This window comes from Myxine glutinosa, chromosome 2 (genome assembly GCF_964187855.1).
Source record: "Myxine glutinosa chromosome 2, kmMyxGlut1.1, whole genome shotgun sequence".
In the NCBI taxonomy this organism is placed as follows: domain Eukaryota; kingdom Metazoa; phylum Chordata; class Myxini; order Myxiniformes; family Myxinidae; genus Myxine; species Myxine glutinosa.
In genome coordinates, this window is record NC_136262.1 from 159,834,677 (window position 1) to 159,860,620 (window position 25,944).

The 25,944-nt window shown below is 44.6% G+C and overlaps 2 protein-coding genes across 5 annotated transcripts in view; both read right to left on the minus strand.

The window, feature by feature from the left end:
• Nucleotides 1-6,788, minus strand: part of MFHAS1 (multifunctional ROCO family signaling regulator 1) — a 54,150-nt gene extending 47,362 nt beyond the window's left edge. For 3 of the 4 annotated variants that reach the window (XR_013622405.1, XM_068106870.2, XM_068106871.2), the window contains exons 1-2: nucleotides 3,823-6,710; nucleotides 842-1,140 (exon numbers count right to left, since the gene is read on the minus strand). Coding sequence is in view for 3 of the 4 variants with exons in the window: in XM_068106870.2 (XP_067962971.2) it covers nucleotides 842-1,140; nucleotides 3,823-6,572 (3,049 nt within the window). In the remaining variant the exon portion in view is untranslated. Of the gene's footprint in view, nucleotides 1-841; nucleotides 1,141-3,822 lie in introns of all 4 variants that reach the window. The other variant, XM_068106869.2, reaches the window with a different exon arrangement.
• Nucleotides 6,789-13,242: 6,454 nt separating this feature from the next.
• The window catches only part of LOC137421132 (protein FRA10AC1), a 39,870-nt gene continuing 27,168 nt past the window's right edge, over nucleotides 13,243-25,944 (minus strand). Inside the window, exons 9-14 of the mRNA XM_068106873.2 lie at nucleotides 22,776-22,889; nucleotides 22,557-22,599; nucleotides 21,365-21,477; nucleotides 21,178-21,228; nucleotides 19,388-19,463; nucleotides 13,243-13,713 (exon numbers count right to left, since the gene is read on the minus strand). Coding sequence (XP_067962974.2) covers nucleotides 13,671-13,713; nucleotides 19,388-19,463; nucleotides 21,178-21,228; nucleotides 21,365-21,477; nucleotides 22,557-22,599; nucleotides 22,776-22,889 — 440 coding nt within the window. The 3' untranslated portion in view covers nucleotides 13,243-13,670. The remainder of the gene's footprint in view (nucleotides 13,714-19,387; nucleotides 19,464-21,177; nucleotides 21,229-21,364; nucleotides 21,478-22,556; nucleotides 22,600-22,775; nucleotides 22,890-25,944) is intronic.

A 25,944-nucleotide genomic window follows, 5' to 3' on the forward strand; every position in this document is an offset into this window, starting at 1 on the left:
GGTTTGTCCCTGCCCTATCCCATATAAGTCCACATGGAAGCAGCTGGTGACATTTGTAGTCTTTGGTGCTGACCCCTCAAATTCAGAGCCGGTACTCGAACCATTATGCCACAAAGTGTATTTGTCGATAATTTTTACCTCCGCCACCAAAGGTGGATGGAGGTTATGTTTTCACCCCTGTCTGTCAGTTTGTGAACAAAGCATCTCAAAAGGTTGTGGATGGATTCGGACGAAATTTGGCAGAGATCTAGCGTATGTCACAAGGACGAAATGATTCGATTTTAGTGCAGATACGGATTCGGATCCGGCTACTAGAATTTTTTTAAAGCGATTCCTCACCATTGGAATATAGGGCCAAAAACGATACATAGCAGGATATCTCAAAAAGTTGTGGACGGATTCGGACGAAATTTGTTGGACAGGGTGTGTGTGTGTGTGTGTGTGTGTGTGTGTGTGTGTGTGTGTGTGTGTGTGTGTGTGTGTGTGTGTGTGTGTGTGTGTGTGTGTGTGTGTGTGTGTGTGTGTGTGTGTGTGTAAGGAAGAATCGATTCAATTTTGGTGAAGATCCAGATCCGGATCCAGCTAGTAGAATTATTCTCAGCGATTCTTCACCATTGAGTGATATGGCCAACCAGGTGGAGGTATGCTCTCTACTGAGTGCCGTTGTAGTCTTTCATGTCATTTTCAAAATTGTAAAATTGATAGTGATTAGATCTCATAATTCTCTAAAGTTTGCAACAATGCAAACACAGAAAAAAATGTATGAATAAATATAATAAATAATGAAAAAAAATTCAAGATTGATTTAAAAAAAACTCCCAATGATAGGAATAACTCGAACCTGGGAAGGTATGCAGGTGTGTTGAACCCCGGCGCAGGCAACGAGCACATACTATGTGCAGAGTGTAATGCAGACCGGGCCACTCGAGTAACAACCTCCCCAGCTCTTCTACAAGAGGAAGAACTGCCTGCCAGGCGGCCCACATGTTGGGAAGAGTAGCATGGCTGGAGATGGAGATTAGGTCTTTGAGACCGTCGTGCCGCATGGAAAGTGTCACCGGCACTTTACCACGATGTGCACAAACGCAGTGACGTCCATCTGAGCGATCTACCACGTGGGGATTCACTCGTGCACTGTACCTAATAAATAAATAGAAAAAGAGGGGATGGGTTAGCGCGACAAAAATTGCAAGGTTTATTACCTGTACTTGTACACCATGTACTATATATAGAGTATCAGTTTTGCCGAAGACGATTCTTGGCTGGGGTTGCAATCTTGGAAGTCTTGCCACTGCGACCCAGGATACTTGACCGAGTGTGCAGGAATTTGTTTAGGGACCTGACCATAGCTCGCCCGTTCTTTGTGAAGGACACCGTGGGATCTACTAACTTCCACCAACCAAGGCTGCCAGACGGGACGCCCAGCTTAACGTCCATCCGAGGGACGACACACACATTGATGAATCAGCCTGCCTGTGAAACCCCGGAATGAGAGTTTATAGCTGGATCTGGATTCAAACCCAGGCTATGCGGTACACAGGTGAGCGTGCGTACCTCGAGACCATCCTGCCAGCCCTCATGCCAAATTGCTGGTGGCATAATCGAATGATCTTCGTCAATTTAAAACAACATTTTATTAGTCACAGTTTCCCAAAAATAAAAGAGTCCATGTGATGCATGTGCTCAGTTTGCATGAAGTGCAAGTTACAGGTTATGAAGTTGGTAAAGAACACCTGAGAATATGTTGGGCAAGAATGCCGAGCTGCTTCGAGGATCCCACAGTCCAACTTCACGAGAAGGGAGCGACATTAAACTGCCAAACGGTGTTCGGATGACGAGACACATCAAATGAAATGCTCCAAAAGCCACGATTATTTTTGTTTGTTTGTTTACAAGATCGAGGCTCGTGTCAGAACTAACATCAATCACAAAAAAAAAAAAAAAACCCGACAAAAAACATACAATAAAGGGAGCGGGAGACAAGATGGGGGGAGAGAGGGAAGCACACAAGCACAACAGCAGAGAACAGGGACATCGGGAGATCTATGGGAGGGAGAGGGCTTGGGGGAAGGAGGCATGGGAAGGCGGGGGGCGGGAAAGGTATAAAACACATGGACAATGCTAGAACTTCCAGGAAAGAAGTCGGTATTTTAAAAAAAAGGGGATCTGGGGTGAATTATGGGGGTAGAAAAGATCAAGGTTTTGGATGGGGGAAGATAAGAGATGGTGGTGAACAGCTGTTTTAAAGACCTGGAGGGAGGAGTGGGATTGAAGGGAGTGAGGGAGTTTGTTCCAGAGGCGGGAAAAAAGAGGAATGAAGGAGTGAAGGTGAGCAGAGAGTCTTGATTTTGGCAATTTCACCATAAGAGGGTTTTGTGAAATTTGTGAAGAAGAGGGAAAAATTTGTGAAATCGTCATCGTTACAGTGGCCGAGTTGAGTGCGCCATGAACCGAGCTGTCAGGTACGCGATGCATCGTGTATAAACCACGGGTGTGAGCAGGGAGATAACACCGAGAGCGAAATTCAACACGCAAACAATGCAAAGGGTGTTGGCATGAAGCCATCGGGTTTCGATTCTGGACAAAATCAGACTCGATCAAAACTACATCCGTATGCAGTATACGAACAGCTGCCCTTTGGATAAGGAATATTAAAAATTGGAAGAATAAAGGTTAGACTATAAAAAAACAATTAGAGACCAAAGTACAATCACTGGCCTTCTTGGCCGGAAACGGAAGCACACGTCAACGAGTCAGTCACACAGCCGGCTCAAGGCCCTTCATTGTCAAGTTAGAACCGATGCATTGCCTGACCCAGCACTACGAGATAGCTTCTCGTTTTAAGAAAATCAGCACAGATCAAATGATGTCTTCTTGTTCTTCTTCTTCCATACGCAGCTGCGAGGTCAAATCAATGACTGAAGGGGCATGGCTGTGCTGCTGTGCCAATGCTTCCTGTTGGTTAGGTTAGTGGGGTGACTGAATGGCTCATGAACTTTGATCATAATTCATAAATGAAACATTTTCCTGAGTTTATCTTTGCAAACTTGTGCAGTGAAGTAAAGATGCTGTTTTGAAAGGAAATCGTGTGAGGCTTCATCATTCTGAAAGCATAGGACGTACCTGCGCTGGCCTTGCAGGTCTGCATTCGGTACCCAATGGTGTTGCCTTTCAGGCAGGGCGTTGCATCAACGAGTACGTTGCCCTTCGGAGGGCGATAGCTTTCAAATAGGGTCCATGTGATGTGATAGTGCGATTAGTGCGTGCGATCCATAGTGCGATTATCATCGTGCATCAGTACCCCGGCTAAGTCCCAAGAATCGTCACCCAAAATCTACGGAGGCGCCGCATCCACAGCATAGCTGCATCTCCTGAAATGATGCAAACCAGCGAGTCGGGCATTCCATACGTCCGTTGGACGCCGTTGTGCCTGCGGACGCAACGCCGAGCTGCTGCTGGTTTGCATCATTTCTGGAAGCGCATTCGTGCCCCTAAATCCCACCAAAAGGACAGCATACTCTTGGATGCAACACTCTGCAAAAGGTTTTGGAAAAGCAAAATGGGATTATCAATGAAAATGTCTGCTCAATAATCTGCGAAACGTGGAAATCCACAAGTGGGAATTAATCTCACTCACTAAGCAAAGCCTCACCAGGTTATCATACATTGCATTCCAGTACATCTGAGAATAAACGATCGATAAGAATGTAGATCTGCATGCAAACACACAGCAACACAGACCAATGCCGAAAACCTCTTGCACGCCTTGGGAAAGAGATGCCGGGCTAAAAATAATGAAGAAAAAGGAAACTCGCAACGTACCTGGCAAAAACACCCAGTGGGCAATACGTTGGGAACCGGAATTGTATCTCCAACTGTTCCACGACAAAGGAGTGCTCAAGGAGTCCTCCGTTATTCAACCAGGCTTCTGCAGGTGGCATCTCGCTCTTCACGAACCATGGAAACTTGTACCAAACACATGATGTGGGTGACGAGAAGCTTGGACTGGAAGCCTCCGGTGTACCACAAAACCCACCACCACCACCAGCACAAGGAGGGCATAAGCGGCCGGCCTTGAGCCGGTAACACAGGCCCAACCACTCGAGAAGTTGCAGCAAAAGATCCTGCTCATGAATAGATGGTGCGGCAGACTGCAGCAAGAGTCGTAGGATCGGCAGAGGAAGTAGACCGTGCAGATGGAAACCCTTTAGGCAGTGGTGAAGCTGACCAGGTACAAAATCCCTGCTGGTTGCGGCTTGCTCTAGCCTCGCTAACTGTGCTTCCGAATCCAGTAGGAGAGCACCGAGGGCATGCAGTAGGTGTGGCAAATCATGAAAGATGGCATTATGAAGTGCTTCGCTCTCCTCAAAATGCAACAGCTTCCCAGAATCATGCATGTACGACAGCGCGCTTTGCAACCTGTCCTCCGTGAGACCAGCCTGCAAAGCCAACCGTACCACCTGGCACCACGAAAGCTGCAAGGAGCAGCCACTGATACCACTATCACCACCACCGCCGATTTTTCCATTACAATTGCTGCTGCAGGTGTTGCGTGCCAGGAGTTCCTCGAGGCGCAACCAGGACAGAGGTAGCACGCGCTGGAGGTACGGGAAAATATCCGGGTGTTCGGCCACAGAGATGATGAGGTCGCGCAATCGAGCAGCACCGCAAGGTAATGTACCACGTACACCCACTGGCAAAACGGGAGAAAGAACCTGTAGTCGGTGCTTAAGAAGATAGCTCAGTTGAGCACGTTTACGATGAAGATTCCTGTCGGACACCAGCTGGAAGGTGGCCATTACATCATCCGCATTGGAAACTCCATGACATCTGTTGGCGATAGCCTGGTCGACTTGGCCCATGAGAGTGCCGAGAACCTCACAGTCACGCTTCTCCTGCATCACTATCTGGAAATATATATCCAGACACTTCTCTTCCACCTCTCCGAGGGTGCAAACATCGGCATGCGTTCCGACCAAACACACCACGCCACCGGGAACCTTGGCACCCAGGGAACGTAGGTAATGGCCCACAGTCCTCTCGAACCGCTCGGTGGCGTAGACCTTGAGGTCTATAACGAGGACATAAAGTGCACCTGGTGATAAAAAAAGTTCCTGCAGTAGTTCATAACGATGGCTACCAGAAAAATCGTACACGATGAAAACTGTCTGCTTGTCGGCATTTGAGTTCCAGTAAGCCACGCTCACTTCCGTATCGTTAACCTGGCAATTGTCTTTGCAGCTACCCGTCAGACAGTTCTTGAGCAAAGTCTTCCCCGAGCCCTTCGCGCCGAGCACGACCAGCTTGAGCCTCGGACGAGTCTTGGGCCGTTGGTTGTGAAGCTCCTTTTGGTAGGCGGCAATATAAGGTACTCCCTTGACGCACACCTCGTACGGTGGTTGAATCAACGGGTTACCCTTGAAGTTCAAAACTCTGAGGTTGCTGAGTTTTCCAAATTCGTCAGGAAGAATTGCAATCCGGTTACCCTGCAAGATGAGCTCCTCCAACGCCGCCAGCTGCACCAAACCATCAGGAAGACAGCGCAGGTGGTTGTTGTCCAACCACAAGATGGTGAGCTTCTGTAGGCTGTCGATTCTTTCCGGCACGGTCACCAACACGTTCCTACTCAAGTACAGCTCTTCCAAATTGACGACGTCCAAAAGGACCTGAGGAAAGACGGAAAAACTATTCGACGACAGGTTCAGGATCTTCAAACGATGAAGTCTGTCGAAAGATTCCGGTAACGTCTCGAGCGAATTTCCATCCAGCATCACGTTTTCCAGGTTCGCAGCATCGCAGAAGGCGTCAGGTAAGACGCCAAGCTGCGCGTTACTCAACCACAAAACCGTGAGTGACCTGGCGTGATTCAACGTCTCAGGTAAGCTGACAATGCGGTTTCCGGAAAGGTCAAGCTCTTCAAGGCGCGAAGACTCACAGAGCTCCACAGGGAAGGAGGACAACCGGTTGTGGTCGACATCAAGCGTCCGCAGCTTATCCAGACGTGACGTCTCGTTGGGAAGCCTCTGCAGCTCATTGAAGCTCACGTCGAGTTCTTCAAGGTTGGCCAGCAAAACAAGCTCGGCAGGTAGCCTCTGCAGACGGTTGTGGCTCACAGAAAGCTTCTGCAAGCTCTTGAGACCGCTCAAGGCAACGGGGAGCGTCTCCAGGTGGTTGTGGCTGAGATCAAGCTCTCGCAGGGCGGCCAGAGACAGCACGGAGCACGGAACCTCCTCCAGGCGATTCCTGCGCAACAGCAAGGCCTGCAGGCCTCCGAGCGCGGCGGACATCTCTTGAGGGACATCTTGGAGCGAGTTTCCTCCCAGGTCGAGGACGTCGACGTCCAGCAGCCGGCCGGGCACGGTCAGCCTTCCGTGGCCGTTCGTTCCGCACAGCTCCAAGCGCCGCAGACCGCTGCCAGCCTTCCGACTGCTCCTCCATACCTTGGCGGGCTTCATGTCGTCCCCGCACGGCCGGTCCCTCGGCGCTCCGCCGTCCGTCTCGTCCTCGGTCCGTCCCGGGCTCGCATTCTGCCTCCGGGCGTCGCTCACGCTGCGGGGACGATTTCCCGGCATCGGCGACTCACCTCACCCGGATCCTCCTCTCTTCTCTATCCTTGAAGATCTTCCTCTCCGCCGCGGTCTCTCGTCGCCGCTTCTCCGACACTTTATCTCGTGGTTCGGCAGCCGCAGCCATCGCGCTCACGGAGTCGGTGCGGAAAGCTCGTCCGGTCGCATCCTCGAGGATCTCGCAAAACCCCCACCTTCCTCGAAAGACCGTCGTCCCGACTCGTCCGTCCGTCCTCCGCACCGGCAATGACTTCTGTTCAAGAGGATGTGCTTCAATCGACCTCTGCATCATTTCCCTCGGTGCCGCCACCTGCCGGCCATCTTCGCTTCATCACGTGTTCCGAACGATCCGTCCTGAGGAGAATGTGATTCGTTTAAAATCACAACCGATCTTGTGCTTCGAGCTCGAAACCATCACGTGCTAATGAAGAAGAACCTCCAGAATTGTTCAAACTGCGATTTATGAAGCATCTGTCGCAGAATGAAGGTTTTCAATGACTGGATCGTATCTAATGAGTGACATAATTAACTGAGGCTCATCATACCTGTGCCGTGTACCAATCCCAGGTACCATCACCCATCGACATCCGCACACACGTGACTCCCGAACAAATCCCACGTTCTTGCGGGGTTTTCCAGCGAAAGCCTGATCCAAGTCTTTCACGAACCGGCTGGCAAGGCCTGACGTTCGGCTGAGGCTGGAGCAGCAATTTGAGCAGGATGCCGGCGATAGCTCGCCTACCGCGCATTAGCCACTCTCCGACTGAAAGTCCCCTTGCCAACACTGGTCTATTCTGGTGAACAATATGTGGACATTTATATCCAAAATCTTTATTTAAATATTTTGTGAATTTTTCTTTTAAATGTCGTTCCAGAAACATTGTTAACCAAAGGATTGCCATTTTTACGAGATATACACAAAGTGTCTCAACTTTAGGCAAGACAATCATGAAATCTTCTGCTATACAATCATCTTCTTCTTCAACATCCCCAATTGCCCCCCACATTTCTGTGGGATTAGCTGGGAAAGGTTTTTGGCCCAAGTCTTTCACGAACTGGCTGGTCCACCCCACTGAAGGTGCAGGAACGTGTAAATAGTTCGGGGTGTTGGCGATAACTCGCCTACTCTTCGTGAAAGTCACAACGTGGACACATGGGGGTGAACAATCTGTACGGGAACAATGAAACACACAGCAAGAAGAGGAAGGTGGGATGAAACAGAAAAGGAACAAAGCAATCGACAATTGGCAAAGGAAAAGAGGCGGGGGAGAGGGAGGGCATCAAAATCACTTGGAAAAGGGGAATGCTTGGGAATGGGGGCATTTGGGGAAGAACGAGAAGAGATCATGAGTATGGATGAGGGGTGATGTAAGCCCTGGAGGGAATCAAGGGACTGAACAGAATGGGGTTAAGTTGATTCCACAGGTGAGGAAAAAGGAACAAATGAGTGCAGGTGAACAGTGAGCCTGGAATTTGGGAGTTCAACAAGAAGAGGGATTTACAACTTTAAAGTATTGGAGTTCATAATACAAAAACAACCGATAACTACAATCGGTAGAGCGCATCGTCTTGCCTTGCTCGCTCATTCTGAACAGAAAGTACCATCATTATTAGGATATTTAACTATATTCCCCATGGCTTGTCGATCAGATGTATGAAGTTTCGCATCAATCTGTTAAGCGGTTCTGGAAAAGAAGATTTTTTACGTTTTTACTTTCAATCTAATATGGCCATCAGAACACGTGACCAATGATGTCATAATTTTAATTCTTCACTTGCGTCGGGTCATCGATCAGATGCATGAAGTTTCAGATTTTTCAGAAAAGGATTTTGATTCAACCAATTATGGCTGGAATACCACTTCACCGATGACATCATCATTATCACCTTATATACCCCGTGGGCAGTTCATGACATATGGTAAATGGCACATTTATTTGTTGAGCGGTTTCAGAGATGCCTATTTCCGCCCCTTAAATCCAATATGACTGCCATACCATGTGACCCACAACGTCAGAGTTATCAATAAAATATTTTCCATGGAGTGCCCCTCCTTTGTTTAAAGTTTTGCATCCATTGCACAAGCGGTTGCAGAGAAATCCTAAGCAAAAATATAAAGATGCGCACACACACATAAATACATAAATAAACACAGGGGCGTTGCAATAGTCTCACATCCCCTTTAGAATGACACAAACCAATAAAAAGATCCACAATGTACAAATTGTTCAACAATACAAATACAAGTAGAACAAGAAAGCAATCAGAGATTGCAGACCCTCGCCAGGATGTGTTTTCAGTGGTTTTTAAGGCTTTCATGTTAAAATTAATATGGCGGTCGAACCACGTGACCGATGACGTCATCATTATTTTTTTCTCCACCAATTTATCCCTAGGTTATGCTCAAGAAATTTCATCCTGATCGGATGAAGTTTTGTACTTGTCGAATTATGACGTCATAATGGAGGCACCTACGACATCATCATTAACAGATGTTATTCCGCATGGAGAGTTCTTTACAATGAGCCACGTCTCCATTTTTTTATTCAGCGCTTTCGGAAATATGGAGGTGCAATTTTTTTTGGTTTTCCCAAGATGGCGGCCGAACCACGTGACTGATGACGTCATCATTTATTTATTTTTCTCCACCAGTGGACGGCTACATGACGGTCAATAAATTTCATCTTCATCGGATGAAGTTTTGTACTTGTCGAATTATGACGCCATAATGGAGGCCTTGGGCCGAGAGAGTTAAAAATTGGGCACAGTCTCTTCCAGGGCAAGACAAACATGTGTGTAAAGTTTGGCGATTCTATGTGCAACGGTGTAGACGTAGTACTGCGCGAGGACAGACAGACAGACAAACCAACATACTTGCCGGAATCTTTTCTGGCAAGTAACAAACGGACTCAAATGCAATACTCTCTCCTCAAGTGAGGGTAACTAGAACAGCACTTGGGAGAGACCATATCTCCGCCAGGCTAAACAGTTTATGGTTTATATCCCACTGATAGGCGGATCTGGATTTAGACCTCAACCAAAATCGAATTGGCTTATTCTTGTCACCTAACCAACTCGTCCACCAAGTTTAGTCATAGTGTAGCAGCATAGCAAACCTGTTGTGCATTTTGTGATACAAGCACCAAATTTGGCACAAATGTACATTAATATGTTGCGAACATTTTCAGATATTGGGCCACTTGAAATTCCGCAATTTTTTTTTTCAAATTTTTTCAAATTTCGTAATTTCAAATTTTTCGGGTGACACCGTCACAATTTCGGTCTTCGAGGCCGGCCGATATAGTGGGGCGGCTTAGCCCAAATATTCAAAAGAATTGTGCATTTTGTGATACAAGCACCAAATTTGGCACAAATGTACATTAATATGTTGCGAACATTGTGTGGTCAGCAATGAAGACGAGAGTCTGAATTACATGTATGCAAAAGACCTTGTGAACCAGTGAAGCAAATACACGGGTAAGCATGAATTAAATCTAGGGCATGATATAATTTCCATGATGTTTACCTCTACACTCAATGGTGGAAGGAGGTAATGTTTTGATCCCAGCTTGTCTGTATGTCTGTTTGTCTGTTAGTCCACAAAATTCCAGACAAAGCTTGTAGTAGTGGTAGTTGTAGTGGTAGTGGTGATAACAGAAATTGTTATATAGAACTGAACTTATATTATTATTATATGCAGAAAATAACTTCATTTCTATATGCCCTGCAGTGGACAGGTTAATTGGTTTATGCACTGAAGGGGTCACCCTGGTGTGCACTGCTGTGTTCTGCCTCACTGAGTTGTTCAGGTATGATGTACTCAGCACAAGCTTCCGGTCGGCCCGGAGGTGGGGGTGCGGGGCCTGTCACGGAACGTCAAAACAAACGGCCTGCCGGGGCCGCCCAAAAGTCGGGCGTGAGGGGCGCGTCCACTAATGGAACGCCTCTCGCTTCCCAGATCGAGGGCCACGTGGTCAGGAGAACCTCGTCCCTTCCGGTCACACTTTGCCTATCGGCCGGCCTCGAAGACCGAAATTGTGACGGTGTCACCCGAAAAATTTGAAATTACGAAATTTGAAAAAATTTGAAAAAAAAAATTACGGAATTTCAAGTGGCCCAATATCTGAAAATGTTCGCAACATATTAATGTACATTTGTGCCAAATTTGGTGCTTGTATCACAAAATGCACAATTCTTTTGAATATTTGGGCTAAGCCGCCCCACTATCATAACTCTTCCACAACTTGTTTAAATATCAAGTTATATAATCGCTTTTGGAGCCTGGTGTCGGCTCGCGGTGAGGGTGCAGGCTTGTGATCCGAGGATCCTTAGTTCGAATCTCGGTGGATCTTTACCAGCAGGAAACCTTCGCCAATGTCTTTCAATGACACCTCAAAAGTTCCTCCCCTGATGGTACAAATCTGAAATCTTGCACATCTTTACAACCGACAGTGACACAAATTTAATAGTGATGGAATTTTGGACAATATCTGAAAACATCACAAAGGCCAAAAGTCACAGAAAACCAAAATTTTACCCATCTTGGTAAATAAACAAAGACGACATGAAGTCTTCAATTTTATTTCGTTTTTCCAAAAATCAATTCATCAACAAGGTTGAAATTACAACAAACGCGCGCGCGCACCTGACGATTCCATCAAGCGTTAACATAGAAAACAAAGCATTGCGTCCAGACATTGTACTCAGGAACAAAAAGGAAAAGACAGCATTAATGATTGAGATATCAGTATCCAGCGATTTTGGCCAAAACAACACAGAAATCAAGAAAATGACCAAATGCCAGGATCTCAAAAATGAGCTCAAGAGATCTTGGAAGCTAAAGAGCATCGAAATTGTACCAGTGATAATTTGGAGCCACAGGAATGATGAAGAAGAACCTCACTGAGATTGTGAAAACCATCCCCGGAAATATTACCACACATGAACTACAACTGGAGGCAATCTGGGGTTCCGTGACGATCCTGAAAAGATTCCTCGGAACAAAACTCTGAAAAAGTTGAACAGCTGGGTCCATGAACCGTGATCCCTTACCGAAGCGGAGATGGTTACTATGGGTCCTGGGAGGACTCCGTTCCACCTCCTGAAACCCACAAATGGAGATAACAACCAGCGAAACACACACACACACACACACACACACACACACACACACACACACACACACACACACACACACACACGGGGGAGTGGGTCACACACACACGGGGAGGGTGGGGGGGGAGAGTGGGTCACACACACACATACACATACACACACCACAATACGTTCAATGTTGTGGGGTCGGTCAGGGGAATGGTTCTGGCCCAGGTCTTTCATCAACTGCCTGGCTAAGGCTGATGTTCGACTATGCAAGGAATTTGTAGTTGGTTCAGGGTGCCGGCGATAGCCTGCCTACTCCTCACGAAAGACACCATGGAATGTTTAACGTCCACCAACTAATGTCAGCAGACGGGTCATCCAGTTTAACGTTCTTCCGATGGACAGCACACACCGATGTATCATCCTGCGTAAAGTTTATAGCTGGGTCGAGATGACACACCTCTAATCTACCCTATAACGTACCATGACCCGCCTTTAGAGGCCATTTTTCCCTGCACAGCAGGGGTTGGCCTTTTTCGGGGACCGTGGTTCGTTTTTGAAGCAATGTTTTATGGCCGGATGCCCTTCCTGCTGCCAACCCTGTTAGTCGCCTCTTGTGACAACCAGGGAATTACCAGTGAGAACTGGTACTCAATTTGCCGACCCCAGAAGGATGACAGGCTGAGTCAACCCCCCTGGCGTTAATTCAACGATCGACCGGGATTCGAACCCAGGATCCTAGGATCCCAAGCCGGCACCCTAACCGCTGAACCCAGGATCCCAAGCCGGCACCCTAACCGCTAAGCCAACACCAGGCTTCCTATAAAGTACCGTGCTTGCCTTAAATTAAGCACTCAAATAGATGGCGAGTAAACATCCCAAACAATCGCAAACGAAAGCGTCACGAAATGTCAAAATGTTATCTCAAAAATTATTGCTCACCTAAATGCTTCAAAAACATCCTCGACTCAAAAAAGACTCGTCCAACAAAATACCGTATCGTCGCAAATGGAAATGTAATGTTTTGCCATCTGTATGCGGCAAGAAAGCCGAGTCTTTGTCCTCTGTGTTGTGAAGGGTAAGAGTGGTACAGCGAAATGAGCGATATGATCGCTGAGAACATGGCAGAGATTTAAATTATTCAGTAGATCGTTTGATTGGAACTTGGTGCTTTGCAGACAAACAATGCACACGTGGAAGGTCAGGTCATTTTGTTTAAACTTACAACAAGGCCAATGCGTGACGTAAAGCTTGATTGATTCCATAGAAAGAACCATCTTTTCCTTTTCCTTTAAACCTTGATCTTTTCTACCCCCGTTAATTCACCCCAGATCCACTTTTTTGAGATACCGACTTCTTACCTAGAAGTCCGAGCAGTGTCCATGTTTTTTTTTGCATTCTCCCACCCCCCCCCCCCCCCTTCCCATGCCTCCTCCCCCCAAGCCCTCTCCCTCCCACAGATCTCCCTGCTCTCCATCTTGTTCTCCCGCTCCCTTTATCATGTTTTATGTGTCAGTTTGTCTTTTTGTGATCAATGTTAGTTCTTACATGAGCCTCGATCTTGTATCCCAAAAAATAAAATAAATCTGTTTATTACATATGCAGAACATCCTTATATATTTGCACCCACCCTGTCTCCACACCCTTCACCTCTAACCCACCATTCTTTTCTCAATATACTTGCATACCTGTCCCAAAACGACACGGACATGAATACGGTGTGGAAAACAATTCTTACGTGGACGGTAAACCGGTCATTAGGTTAAAAGAGGCAGCAATTTCCACGGCACTCGATGTGGAACAAATGATTCATGTCGCATTTACCCAATTGTGTTTACTTTACTGTATTTGGTTTTACAGTGCCCCTTTACAGCCGTATCGAATCACAGCAGGCGTGCACAGCCATAACTGGTATGATCTGCAAGTATACAAGCTCGTCCATTCCAAAGTCTGCGACGTTGCAGGGTCGCCCGGCATCGTTCGATGGAGGTCATACTTTGCCCTTCACAGGAACATGTCTTCAAAATAGTCATCAAATTCTTCCTCCCTGGGGAAACAACGACAGTCAATTACTACTGAATTGAAATAACAAAACATACAAACACACCTTTACATTCTTGAGATAAAGTCGACCTGCTGACACAGCAGAGCATCCATGAGTTATCTATTTATCTACTTCTGTCAAGTTGTGTCCGACTTCTGGTGACATTCATGAGATTTCTCCAAACATCCCGATCGTGCACTGCTTCCCAAAGTTCTGGCAGAGACACTTTGATTGCAGTCTTTACCTCATCCATCCAGCACATACAAGGCCTGCATCTTCCTCTTCTTCCCTCGACCATATCAGCATGGTGGATTTCTCCAGACTTTCGTTTTCTTCATGTATGTGTCCAAAGCATGACAGTTCCTGTTTTAGCATTGGTGCATGCTGGTCTAATGTATTCAAGCTATGATTTGTTTGTTCTTCTTGGAGTCTGAATGAATGAATGAATGATCGTTTTTAAGGCCATTTACCCCGCTAGAGCGGGGGTTAGCCTTGCGGGCCCCATGACAATCATGGTTCCCTGTTTGAGGCAATGTTTTTATGGCCGGATGCCCTTCCTGACGCCAACCTTTGGTCGCCTCTTACGATGCGCAGGGATACGGTGTACCTATTCTAAACCGGGGTACACACCGTGATCATTCATCCCAGCAAGCTGGTACTCAATTTGCCGACCTCGGAAGGATGACAGGCTGAATCAACCCGCCTGGTGTTAATTCAGCGATCGACCGGGATTCGAACCCAGGATCCTAGGATCCCAAGCCGGCACCCGAACCGCTAAGCCAACACCAGGAGTCTGTGTAACTTTTAACATCAGTCTCGAACACCAGATTTCAAAACTGTCAATCTTCTTCCTTTCTTTCTTCTTCACTGTCCATGACTCACATCCAGACATTGCAACTGGAAATACCAGAGCATTCACCAGTCTCCTCTTGGTTTGTTTAGTCACATCTTTGCCTTTCCAGATCTTTGTCCATCCTGACATTGCTGTTCTCTCCAATGCTACACGTCTATGAGTTTCTCCTCCACATCTTGGGGAACATCCATGAGTTACATCCATGCGTTACATCCATGAGTACATCAGTGCAAAACATGGAACAGATGTAAGTAAGCTTTAAATACTTTTACATTTATAAGTGCAACATTACTGTTTTGACAGTCATATTATATAAACTTTCCTGAATCACAGAACATTTAAAGAAATTTCCATGTTGAGGAGAGAGAAAGCAAAACAGGAAACATCACTATACGTGTATCGTACAAAAACAGGGAATCTTACTAAAATAACGCATGTGTGTATGTATGTATGTATGTATGCATGTATGTATGTAATATGAATGTAATATGTATGAATGCATGTAGTATGTATGTAATATGTATGTGTGTAACATTTATGTAATATGTATTATGTATGTATGTAATATGCATGTGTGTAACACTTATGTAATATGTATTATGTATGTATGTAATATGTATGTGTGTAACATTTATGTAATATGTATTATGTATGTATGTAATATGTATGCATGTGATATGTAATATGAATGTAATACGTATGTATGTAATATGTATGCATGTAATATGAATGTAATATGTATGTGTGTAACATGTATGTAATATGTATTATGTATGGATGTAATATGAATAATATGTATGTGTGTAACATGTATGTAATATGTATTATGTATGGATGTAATATGTATGTATGTAATATGAATGTAATATGTATGTATGTAATATGTATGTATGTAATATGAATGTAATATGTATGTATGTAATATGTATGTATGTAATATGAATGTAATATGCATGTATGTAATATGTATGTATGTAATATGAATGTAATATGTATGTATGTCATATGTATGTAGTATGTATGTATGTAATATGTATGTATGTAATATGTATGTATGTAATATGAATGTAATATGTATGTATGTAATATGTGCGTATGTGTGTATGTATGTATGTATGTATGTATGATCATTATAGAATCAAAAGCGACTGGGCCAAGTTCCACCGTATTTTGCAGACGTGCTCGGGGTACCCAGGTTCAGGTCATGGGCAAAAAACAATTACCCCTAACACATCCCGAGGATGGGGAGACGACTTAGGATTTTCACCTGTATATGTTGAATAGTGCAAGCGGTTTAACTACGGACTCTTACCAGAGGGAGCGGGTGTTAACACCTTTCTTTCGCTCCCAGAGGAAACGGGTGTTACTATTAGTAAAAGGAGATGCATCCATCCGTCCATCACATGACGAAGAAGCAGTGTAACGGTTCTTGCTGTCGTATCATAATAAAAATGGTACTGTTGGAAAGATGATTATCAAATTTTGCATTCATGCTTGGGGAACCCAAGGTCATGTCATGAGTGGGCATTATATAACCTCTCCTCCCCCTCCCCCCTGTCAGAGAAGGTAAAAGGAGACAAATGGTAAATTTGGGAAGTTGTGGAGAAAGGAGAAAAGGGTACACGCGGCGGTGCCTGGTGAAAGGGGAAAGAATGTTTGTAGGGCATTAGAGCACAAGAGGGAAGGGAAACGACAAGTACCATAATTTTAGGCCTACAAGTCGATGTGTAGTACAAGTCGAATTAGGTAATTTCCCCATTTTTCTTTCCTCCATTCATAGACAAGTCTATTTGCAGTATAAAACAAAGCAAAATCAACTACCGTAGTTAGCAAAACTGTCAGTAAGAGCAATATAGGTGTTAATTCCTCCCTGACACTCACAATGCATCACTGCCTACGGTACTTCCAGGGTCACAAATATTAATGAGTTGTTTTGTGCGCATTATTTTAATTACCTTGGGTGATGACCTTTCAAACTAGAACGGCACTCAGTGGAGAGCATACCTCCGCTGGTTGGCCATATCACTCAATGGTGAAGAATCGCATAAAAAAATTCTACTAGCTGGATCCAGATCCGGATCTTCACCCAAATTTTATCGATTCTTCCTTGTCACACACACAATCTGTCCAAGTTTCGTCCAAATCCATCCATAACTTTTTGAGATATACCGCTACGTATCGTTTTTGGCCCTATCTCCCAATGCAATGGTGAAGAATCACTTAAAAACTAAATAATTCTCATATCCGAATCCATGTTCAGATCTTCACCAAAGTCTAATCGAATCATCCTTGTCAGACACCCAACCGGTTGTTCAAGATTTGTCCAAATCCGTCCATAACTTTTTGAGATATCCTGCTATGTATCGTTTTTGGCCCCATCTCCCAATGGTGAAGAAACACTTAAAAAATTCGAGTAGCCAGATCCGAATCCGGATCTTCAGCAAAATCGAATCATTTCGTCCTTGTCACATACGCTACATCTCTGCCAAATCTCATCCGAACCCGTCCACAACGTTTTGAGATATTTTGTTCACAAACGGACAGACAAACGAACAGACAAACGAACAGACAGGCGTGAAAACATCACCTCTATCCACCTTTGGTGGTGGAGGTAATAAATTAGAAATGTAGTTAGTTTTTTTTAAATATTTTTGTTATCACATAGGCGTACAGTATTTTAAACATGCTACAGAATCATTATCAGCACTGTCTCAAAGCACATTGTCACAGTTCGCACAAGATCTGCCTGCAACCCTCTTATGGTCAAACTGCCAAAATCAAGACTCTCTGCTCACCTTCACTCCTTCATTCCTCTTTTCTCCCGCCTCTGGAACAAACTCCCTCACTCTCTTCAATCCCACTCCACCCTCCAGGTCTTTAAAACAGCTGTTCACCACCATCTCTTATCTTCCCCCATCCAAAACCTTGATCTTTTCTACCCCCGCTAATTTCACCCCAATTCCACTTTTTTGAAATACCAACTTCTGTCCTGGAAGTCCTTGGTGTCCTTGTGTTTTATACTTCTCCCACCCCCCCCCCCCCCTTTCCCACGCCTCCTCCCCCCAAGCCCTCTCCCTTCCACACATCTCCCTGCTCTCAAATGTTGTGTTTGTGTGCTTCCCCTTCTCTCCCCATCTTGTCTTCCGCTCCCTCTTTTTATATATTTTGTTTGTCTGGTCGATTTGTTTGTGAAGTAAATGTTAGCTCTTTCACGAGCCTCGATTCAGTATACAAAATTCCTAAACATGAACACACAAACACTCATGTTTGTCCAACTAGCTTTGCAGCCACAAAAGCCTTCTCGGTTTTCTTGGTTGTCCGCAACATATCATTCGCTTTACACCAGTACCGAACACATTTATCGCTGACATCACATTTCCTGTGTGCAAGCCATGTTCCCACCATTTTCCTTAGCGAACCTAGCAACTTCCAATTTCAAACCTCCCATGTACGACTTGCGTCAATTTACGAGGCATTTTGAGATAACTCGTGAGAGCGGGTTAACGTTTAATTTGCTCACCCAATGTGCAAATGTTCCGGGCAATGATTTCTGTAGTGTGTTGTAAATTAACAATTACCACAAAAAAAAAATTCTGAAAATATCACACTTTGCAATTTTTTTTTTATCATTTATGCAATTCAATGTCTAAAACCATAGATATGTCGATACTGAGTATAAGTCGAGGCCTAGACTTCCGGGGAAAAAATATCGACTTGTACGTTGAAAATACCATATGCAACATGAGGTGGAGAAAGCAGTAATCCATAGGGAAGAGCATTAATCAGTTGAGCTACAGACAAAGGCCTTGTACTCTGTGAGCAATTCTCATTTTTCAAAGAATGACAAGGAACAATGGAGGATGCACAGTCTGCGGATGGCTTTGGAGGCATGCGTTGTGATATAATCATCCAAGGAGATGTAATGGCTGATGGAGAGACAAACAAGTTCAGGAGGCTGAACCGAATACAATGGTGACCACGGAAATACGTTATAGGTGGGTTATTTGACGATTCTTCCGGAGTGTCAGGGCGAGACTGAGATATGCCGGGACTGAAAGACGTGTTCAATTTGCAAGCCAAGCACATAATCAATTCCAGATCAGCAGTGTGTGATACAGCTGCCCTCTTCATCCAAAAAATGTTTTTCCTCTTTTCAAACGATGATCAAAGGTGCTGAGAGAAGTTTGCATGACGATGCAGAACTAGGTCATTAGATAACATCAATGTACTTTCAGATAAATTACAAGGCCATAAAGAGACAATAAAAATAAACAATAATAATAATGAGATATCCACCTGGAGTTCCAGCTTTATGAGCCAATTCCTTCATTGGGAGGTAATATTAATATTTCAGATCCATAACCACATCCACCACCCTCATCCTAATTTACAATAAAATGAATGAATGAATGATCGTTTTAAGGCCATTTACCCCGCTAGAGCGGGGGTTAGCCTTGCGGCCCCCATGACAATCATGGTTCCCTGTTTGAGGCAATGTTTTTATGGCCGGATGCCCTTCCTGACGCCAACCCTTGGTCACGCTCTTACGATGCGCAGGGATACGGTGTACCTATTCTAGGTCGGGGTACACACCGTGATCATTCATCCCAGCAAGCTGGTACTCAATTTGCCGACCTCGGAAGGATGACAGGCTGAGTCAACCCCCCTGGCGTTAATTCAGCGATCGACCGGGATTCGAACCAGGATCCTAGGATCCCAAGCCGGCACCCTAACCGCTAAGCCAACACAAGGCTCTTTGAATAAATTAATACGACACCGAATTGGTTTCTGTTTTTCTAGCATGTGAAAACACAAAAAACCCACCTTGATTTCTCTTGCTCAGTTTGTGGAAGATTCTTCCAGTAATCCGATTCGCTAATCTCAGAGGCTTCTGCATTTCCTGAAAAAAATAGAATAAATGATAAATCAATTTCCTTTCAACAGACACAAAAATTTAAAAAAGACTGAGCATTTAATATTGCAGATTCTCAACAGGGTATATAGACTACATTTCCATTGTATCTGAGTAAAATTGTATCCATTGTATCAATTTCCATTGTATCTGAGTAATTGTAGATCTGAGTAACAAAAAGAAAAGAAAAAAAACACCTTTAGAGGCCATTTTTCCCCGCAAAGCGGGGGTTGGCCTTTTTTGGGCACCGTGTTTGTTGTTGTTTGTTGTTGTTGTTGTTGTTTGTTGTTGTTGGTCCCCTTTTTGAAGCAATGTTTTACGGCCGGATGCCCTTCCTGCCGCCAACCCTGTTTGTCGCCTTTTACGACAAACAGGGAATTACCAGTGAACTGAACAGGGAATTACCAGTGAACTGGTACTCAATTAGCCGACCTCAGAAGGATGACAGGCTGAGTCAACCCCCCTGGCGTTAATTCAGCGATCGACTGGGATTCAAACCCAGGATCCTAGGATCCTAAGCTGGCACCCTAGCCGCTAGCCCAACACCAGGCTCCAGATCAACAACACCAACAACATAAGTATATAGATCAACATAAGCCAACACCAGGCTCCAGATCTGAGTGAACAATCTATATTATACATCGTTGATTCAATGCCCTACAATTGTCCCTTTCCAGTTGTGGAAATTACCTACACTTGCGTCCGACTAGCATCTATATGATAAATATCATCAACAGTCAAGGAGGTCTCTGCTCATGTTTAAAGTACTCCAATGCACACACGGCCGAGCCCTAGCGGAGTTCAACCTGGTGACACTTGAGTTGACACTCAGCAAGATGACGTGAGGTCTGAGGCTTTACTACAAACTGAAACCTGCCGAATGGCCCACCCGGGGAACGGTGTAAGTTTTTTATTCGGTTGCACAACCCAAGAACGCAACTCGCATGTGCCCGCTGGTAATTTATGCATTCATGGAGAAGTGATCAATCCTACTACCACAGGAATAACTGGAATGGCATGAGCTCGAATAACTAGAATCACCCCACGAGGAAAGACAACCCTGCATTGGATGATGTTTTAATCGCCATGTTGTGATAAACAAAGGATCCGGGAGGCATTTGGACCACAGCGAAGCACCACAATAGTTTTCAAGCCTTGCATTCCATGGAATACCAAACTTTTCATCAGTGTGGTGAATGCTTGGGATAGCATAGCATGGCATAATTAATGGGTGTCCCAGGGCCTTGAAATGCAGAGATGGGTTTTTTTTGTGGAATGATGAATTGACATTGTTCAAGTATGTCTGGGTGCGAACGCAGTCAAAGGAGCAGCAATTGCAAACTTAAAGCGTTTTGAGGCCCCATATTGGTTTCGGCATACATTACTGGTTTGGACTCACTCTCATTGTAACTACAAACAGCATGATGAATATGCCAAATCCTATCATATTACCATGACATTACAGATTACAAAGGTGGAATTACCTCCAAAGGTGGAATTACGTGATTTAATGCCTTACCAGTGTCAACATAGCAACCTTCCCCAACATCATTGCTACACTTCCAAAAATGGTCCAAAACGCAATTGCAACCCCATCGAGCAACCGTAACCCAGACTCTATAGCCATGGACCACAAAATCTGATACAACTTGGGGCCACACCATTTGAGAAAGGATTGAGAAAACTCATAGCATTTGCTCACCGTCATTAGATTCTTTGGTCGACCCTTGTTTGCTCCGCATAACTGATGATGCTGAAAGCCATCATCAACAGAGTTAATGCAAGCAATCAACAAAACTTTAATAAAACAGAAACAACGATGATGATGATGCCGACAACGACAGCGGCAGCAACGGAAACAGCAACGTCTACATGCAGTCGTGTCTCACCAGCCTCAGATACAGATGATTCTCCCTCTTCCCCCAAAGGCCTGTGCTCAGAATCTTTTTTAGATTTCTTTTTATTTTCTCTCTTGCACTTTTTCTTCTTTATTTCCTTTCTCCTGTGAAAAAAGGAGATTCAGCACACTTCAAGGCAGGGCGTCTCAGACGCCTACATTACTGAATATGAGTGGATTTAATTATTTTAAAGAAAAATCATTATTACTTTTCTGCAAAGTCTGGTATTGATTGGCTTAACGGTTAAGGTGGCTGGCCCCTGTCGTGTTGAAATAACACAAGGTGGGTTGGCTCAGCCTGTCATCCTTTCGAGGTTGGCAAAATGAGTACCACCAGCTTACTGGTAAAAGTGGGCATTGCATCAGTGGCATAGCCATGCTTCCAGAAAACGATGCAATCGGCAGCCACAGGTTGCATACTAAACAACAACTCTTCCGCAAAGTTAACCAAATGAAAACACCTTTACTTGTTTTCATAAGAAACATTGTGTAACCCATGGAAATGATCGTCTACATAATCCATACACATGGAGATTTGCAAACGTATGCCCTGAGCAGGATAAGCAAATGCGTAATTATTTTTGGCCTACTATTAATTTGCAATTGGTCGCTGTCTTTCACACCAATACAATTTATTAATTATGGACTCTCGGCATCAAAAAGTAACATATATATCAAAGTTTCAAATGGAGCACCTCGCCATCTATTAGAGCATTTAAATTGCTTCAGATGTGGCAATAAATGTGAATTGTTGCTCCCAGCTTGCCGGCTCGATGACGAAAGACACCATTTGCATTTTTGTCGCCTCCGTCCCTACTCCGTTTAGAATCACATGCGGACACGGCAACTTGCTACTATTAGGCAATAACCCCTTCTAAAGGATAATATTGTTCAAATATACAATCTTTTCCCTTTGCCGATTTGTGACCAAGGGGAAATCGAGCAAAACCCACTGATGTGCAGATGCCGTACCAAAAAAAGCCCAGTGTAGAGCAAACTACCGACTGAGCTATCAGCTACTGCTCAATTCTTCTTCACAACATGAACTTCGAATCCCTCTTACATTGAATGGCAATTTCTTAAACCCAGTTGAAGAAATCAGTGCAGCAAATTTCATGTTTTAAACTTCAAAAAAAGAGGGAATGAAATTTAAATTGCAAACATGCATGGTGCCGCGTGCTTACTTGTGATGGTGGTTGAGTTTAAATGAACAGTCAGGACAAAGCCCTAGAGGCAGAAAAAGGAACAGCAGCATGTGATCAGAATACAAAATAGTCTCGAGCCAAATGTACGACTCCATTTCCCAGAAACATCCGAAGGATACGCAGGGTAATGCACTCAATAATGTATCCTTTCATATTTTACAAATATGATAGCTCGAGCGCACAAATCACGATCCGTACTGAGTTTGACGAGCGCGTTCTTCTTTTCTCCAAGTTCCTTGTAAGCAAAGTTCACTTCCCAGCTCCTGAGCTCATCCTGACGTTCACAGTGCTTGTTTCCACAGAAAAACTGTCCTGCCGCCAACCACAAAAAAACAACCTCGCTACAGAAAAGTCCAGTGCAGTGGGTTGGACTGAAACTTCAATCGTTTTGAGTGTTAATGATGAAACCGCAAAGCACATATTTATGATCAAAAAAGTCTGGTTTAGAAAGAAATAATTTGGAATCATGCCGATATACAAACGTATCGGGTGTATACGATGGACTCGAGGTTGGCAAAATGAGTTGGGTGGACTCCCGTTAAGTAGCATAAGTGACATAAGTGACATAAGTGACAAATGAAAACAGTCAAGATAAGTGGGGAATTCATGGATATTTATCCAGAATGATAATTTATACATTTACAGGTAATGTTTATGACAAAATGAAAAAGAGAAATTCCACATTTATTAGGAAATATACTGCTGTGGAGGGGGAGAAAAAGGATCGTTGCTTCTGATTGCTTCAGCAGTCCCCACTTTCTATACTCATTGGAATTCAATAAGTTTTTGTATGTATTTTGTGTGTTTGAAGTGTTTGTATATTTGTGTATTTTGGAGGGGATGGGTTAGGGGGGAATTAGGAGGTAAAATAACTTCATAAACCCAGGGGTTCAGGATGTATAGACAACCCCAATTATGTCTATGTAAAGGTGTATCGCATAACACCACTCCTGGTGAAAAGGTGAACCAGTCCGTAATTCTAGGGAAATTACCGAGTCCCTAATTATGTGGGAATTACCAAATCCATAACTCTGGGGGGAATTAACCATTCCGTAATTCCGTAATTCGGGGGAATGGACTAGTCCCTAATTCTTGGGGAATTAACCAGTCCCTAATTCTTGGGGAATTAACCAGTCCCTAATTCTTGGGGAATTAACCAGTGCCTAATTCTTGGGGAATTAGCCAGTCCCTAATTCTTGGGGAATTAGCCAGTCCCTAATTCTTGGGGAATTAACCAGCCCATAATTCTGGGGGAATTAACCAGTCCCTAATTCTTGGGGAATTAACCAGTCCCTAATTCTTGGGGAATTAACCAGTCCCTAATTCTTGGGGAATTAACCAGTCCCGAATTCTTGGGGAATTAGCCAGTCCCTAATTCTTGGGGAATTAACCGGCCCGTAATTCTGGGGGAATTAACCAGTCCCTAATTCTTGGGGAATTAACCAGTCCCTAATTCTGGGGGAATTAACCAGTCCGTAATTCTGGGGGAATTAACCAGTCCCTAATTCTTGGGGAATTAACCAGTCCGTAATTCTTGGGGAATTAACCAGTCCCTAATTCTTGGGGAATTAACCAGTCCGTAATTCTGGGGGAATTAACCAGTCCCTAATTCTGGGGGAATTAACCAGTCCCTAATTCTGGGGGAATTAACCAGTCCCTAATTCTGGGGGAATTAACCAGTCCCTAATTCTGGGGGAATTAACCAGTCCGTAATTCTGGGGGAATTAACCAGTCCGTAATTCTGGGGGAATTAACCAGTCCGTAATTCTGGGGGAACAAGCGTTACGCCTCGGTCCCCCGTCGGTGAAGTGATGTGAGTTGACAAAGTGCAAGACGCAGAAAACATGCTATGATATGATATTTCGCTTACAAGGTTCAGACATACATGGAGGCGGCCATCTTGCATTTTGACGTGGCCACCCAATTTTCAATAGCGTTATTCCTTATGCCTAGATACACCCACACACCAGATTAGAAGTTGGTACTTCGCTTATTTTTCAAGATATTCCGCTCACAAGGTCCAGACATACATGGCGGCGGCCATCTTGGATTTTGACGTGGCGACCCAATTTTCAATAGCGTTCTTCCTTGTGCCTAGATACACCCAAACACCAGATTAGAAGTTGGTACTTTGCTTATTTTTCAAGATATTACGCTCACAAGTTTCAGACATATATATGGTGGCGGCCATCTTGGATTTTGACGTGGCGACCCAATTTACAATAGCGTTCTTCCTTATGCCGAGATACACCCACACACCAAATTAGACGTTGGTACTTCGCTTATTTTTCAAGATATTCATCTCACAAGGTTCAGACATACATGGCGGCGGCCATCTTGGATTTTGTTGTGGCGACCCAATTTTAAACAGCGTTCTTGCTTGTGCCTAGATACAGCCACACACCAGATTAGAAGTTGGTACTTCGCTTATTTTTCAAGATATTTCGCTCACAAGGTTCAGACATATATATGGTGGCGGCCATCTTGGATTTTGACGTGGCCCCCCAATTTTCAATAGCGTTCTTCCTTATGCCGAGATACACCCACACACCAAATTAGAAGTTGGTACTTCACTTATTTTTCAAGATATTCATCTCACAAGGCTCAGACATACATGGCGGCGGCCATCTTGGATTTTGACGTGGCGCCACAATTTTAAACAGCGTTCTTCCTTGTGCCTAGATACACCCACACACCAGATTAGCAGTTGGTACTTCGCTTATTTTTCAAGATATTCATCTCACAAGGTTAAGACATACATGGCATCAGACATACATGGCGGCGGTCATCTTGGATTTTGACGTGGGTTGCAACCACACACCAAATTTGAATGCGGTCCTTCGCTTACGCACGCACGCACGCACGCAAACACGCACGCCCGCACGCACGGACACACGGACGGAGGGGAAAGCCATAGTCCCCCTTTCGCTACGCTGTGCGACGGGGGACAATTAACCAGTCTGTAATTCTGGGAGAATTAACCAGTCCGTAATTCTGGGGGAATTAACCAGTCCGTAATTCTGGGGGAATTAACCAGTCCCTAATTCTGGGGGAATTAACCAGTCCCTAATTCTGGGGGAATTAACCAGTCCCTAATTCTGGGGGAATTAACCAGTCCCTAATTCTGGGGGAATTAACCAGTCCCTAATTCTGGGGGAATTAACCAGTCCCTAATTCTGGGGGAATTAACCAGTCCCTAATTCTGGGGGAATTAACCAGTCCCTAATTCTGGGGGAATTAACCAGTCCCTAATTCTGGGGGAATTAAGCAGTCCCTAATTCTGGGGGAATTAACCAGTCCCTAATTCTGGGGGAATAAACCAGTCCCTAATTCTGGGGGAATTAACCAATCCCTATTTCTGGGGGAA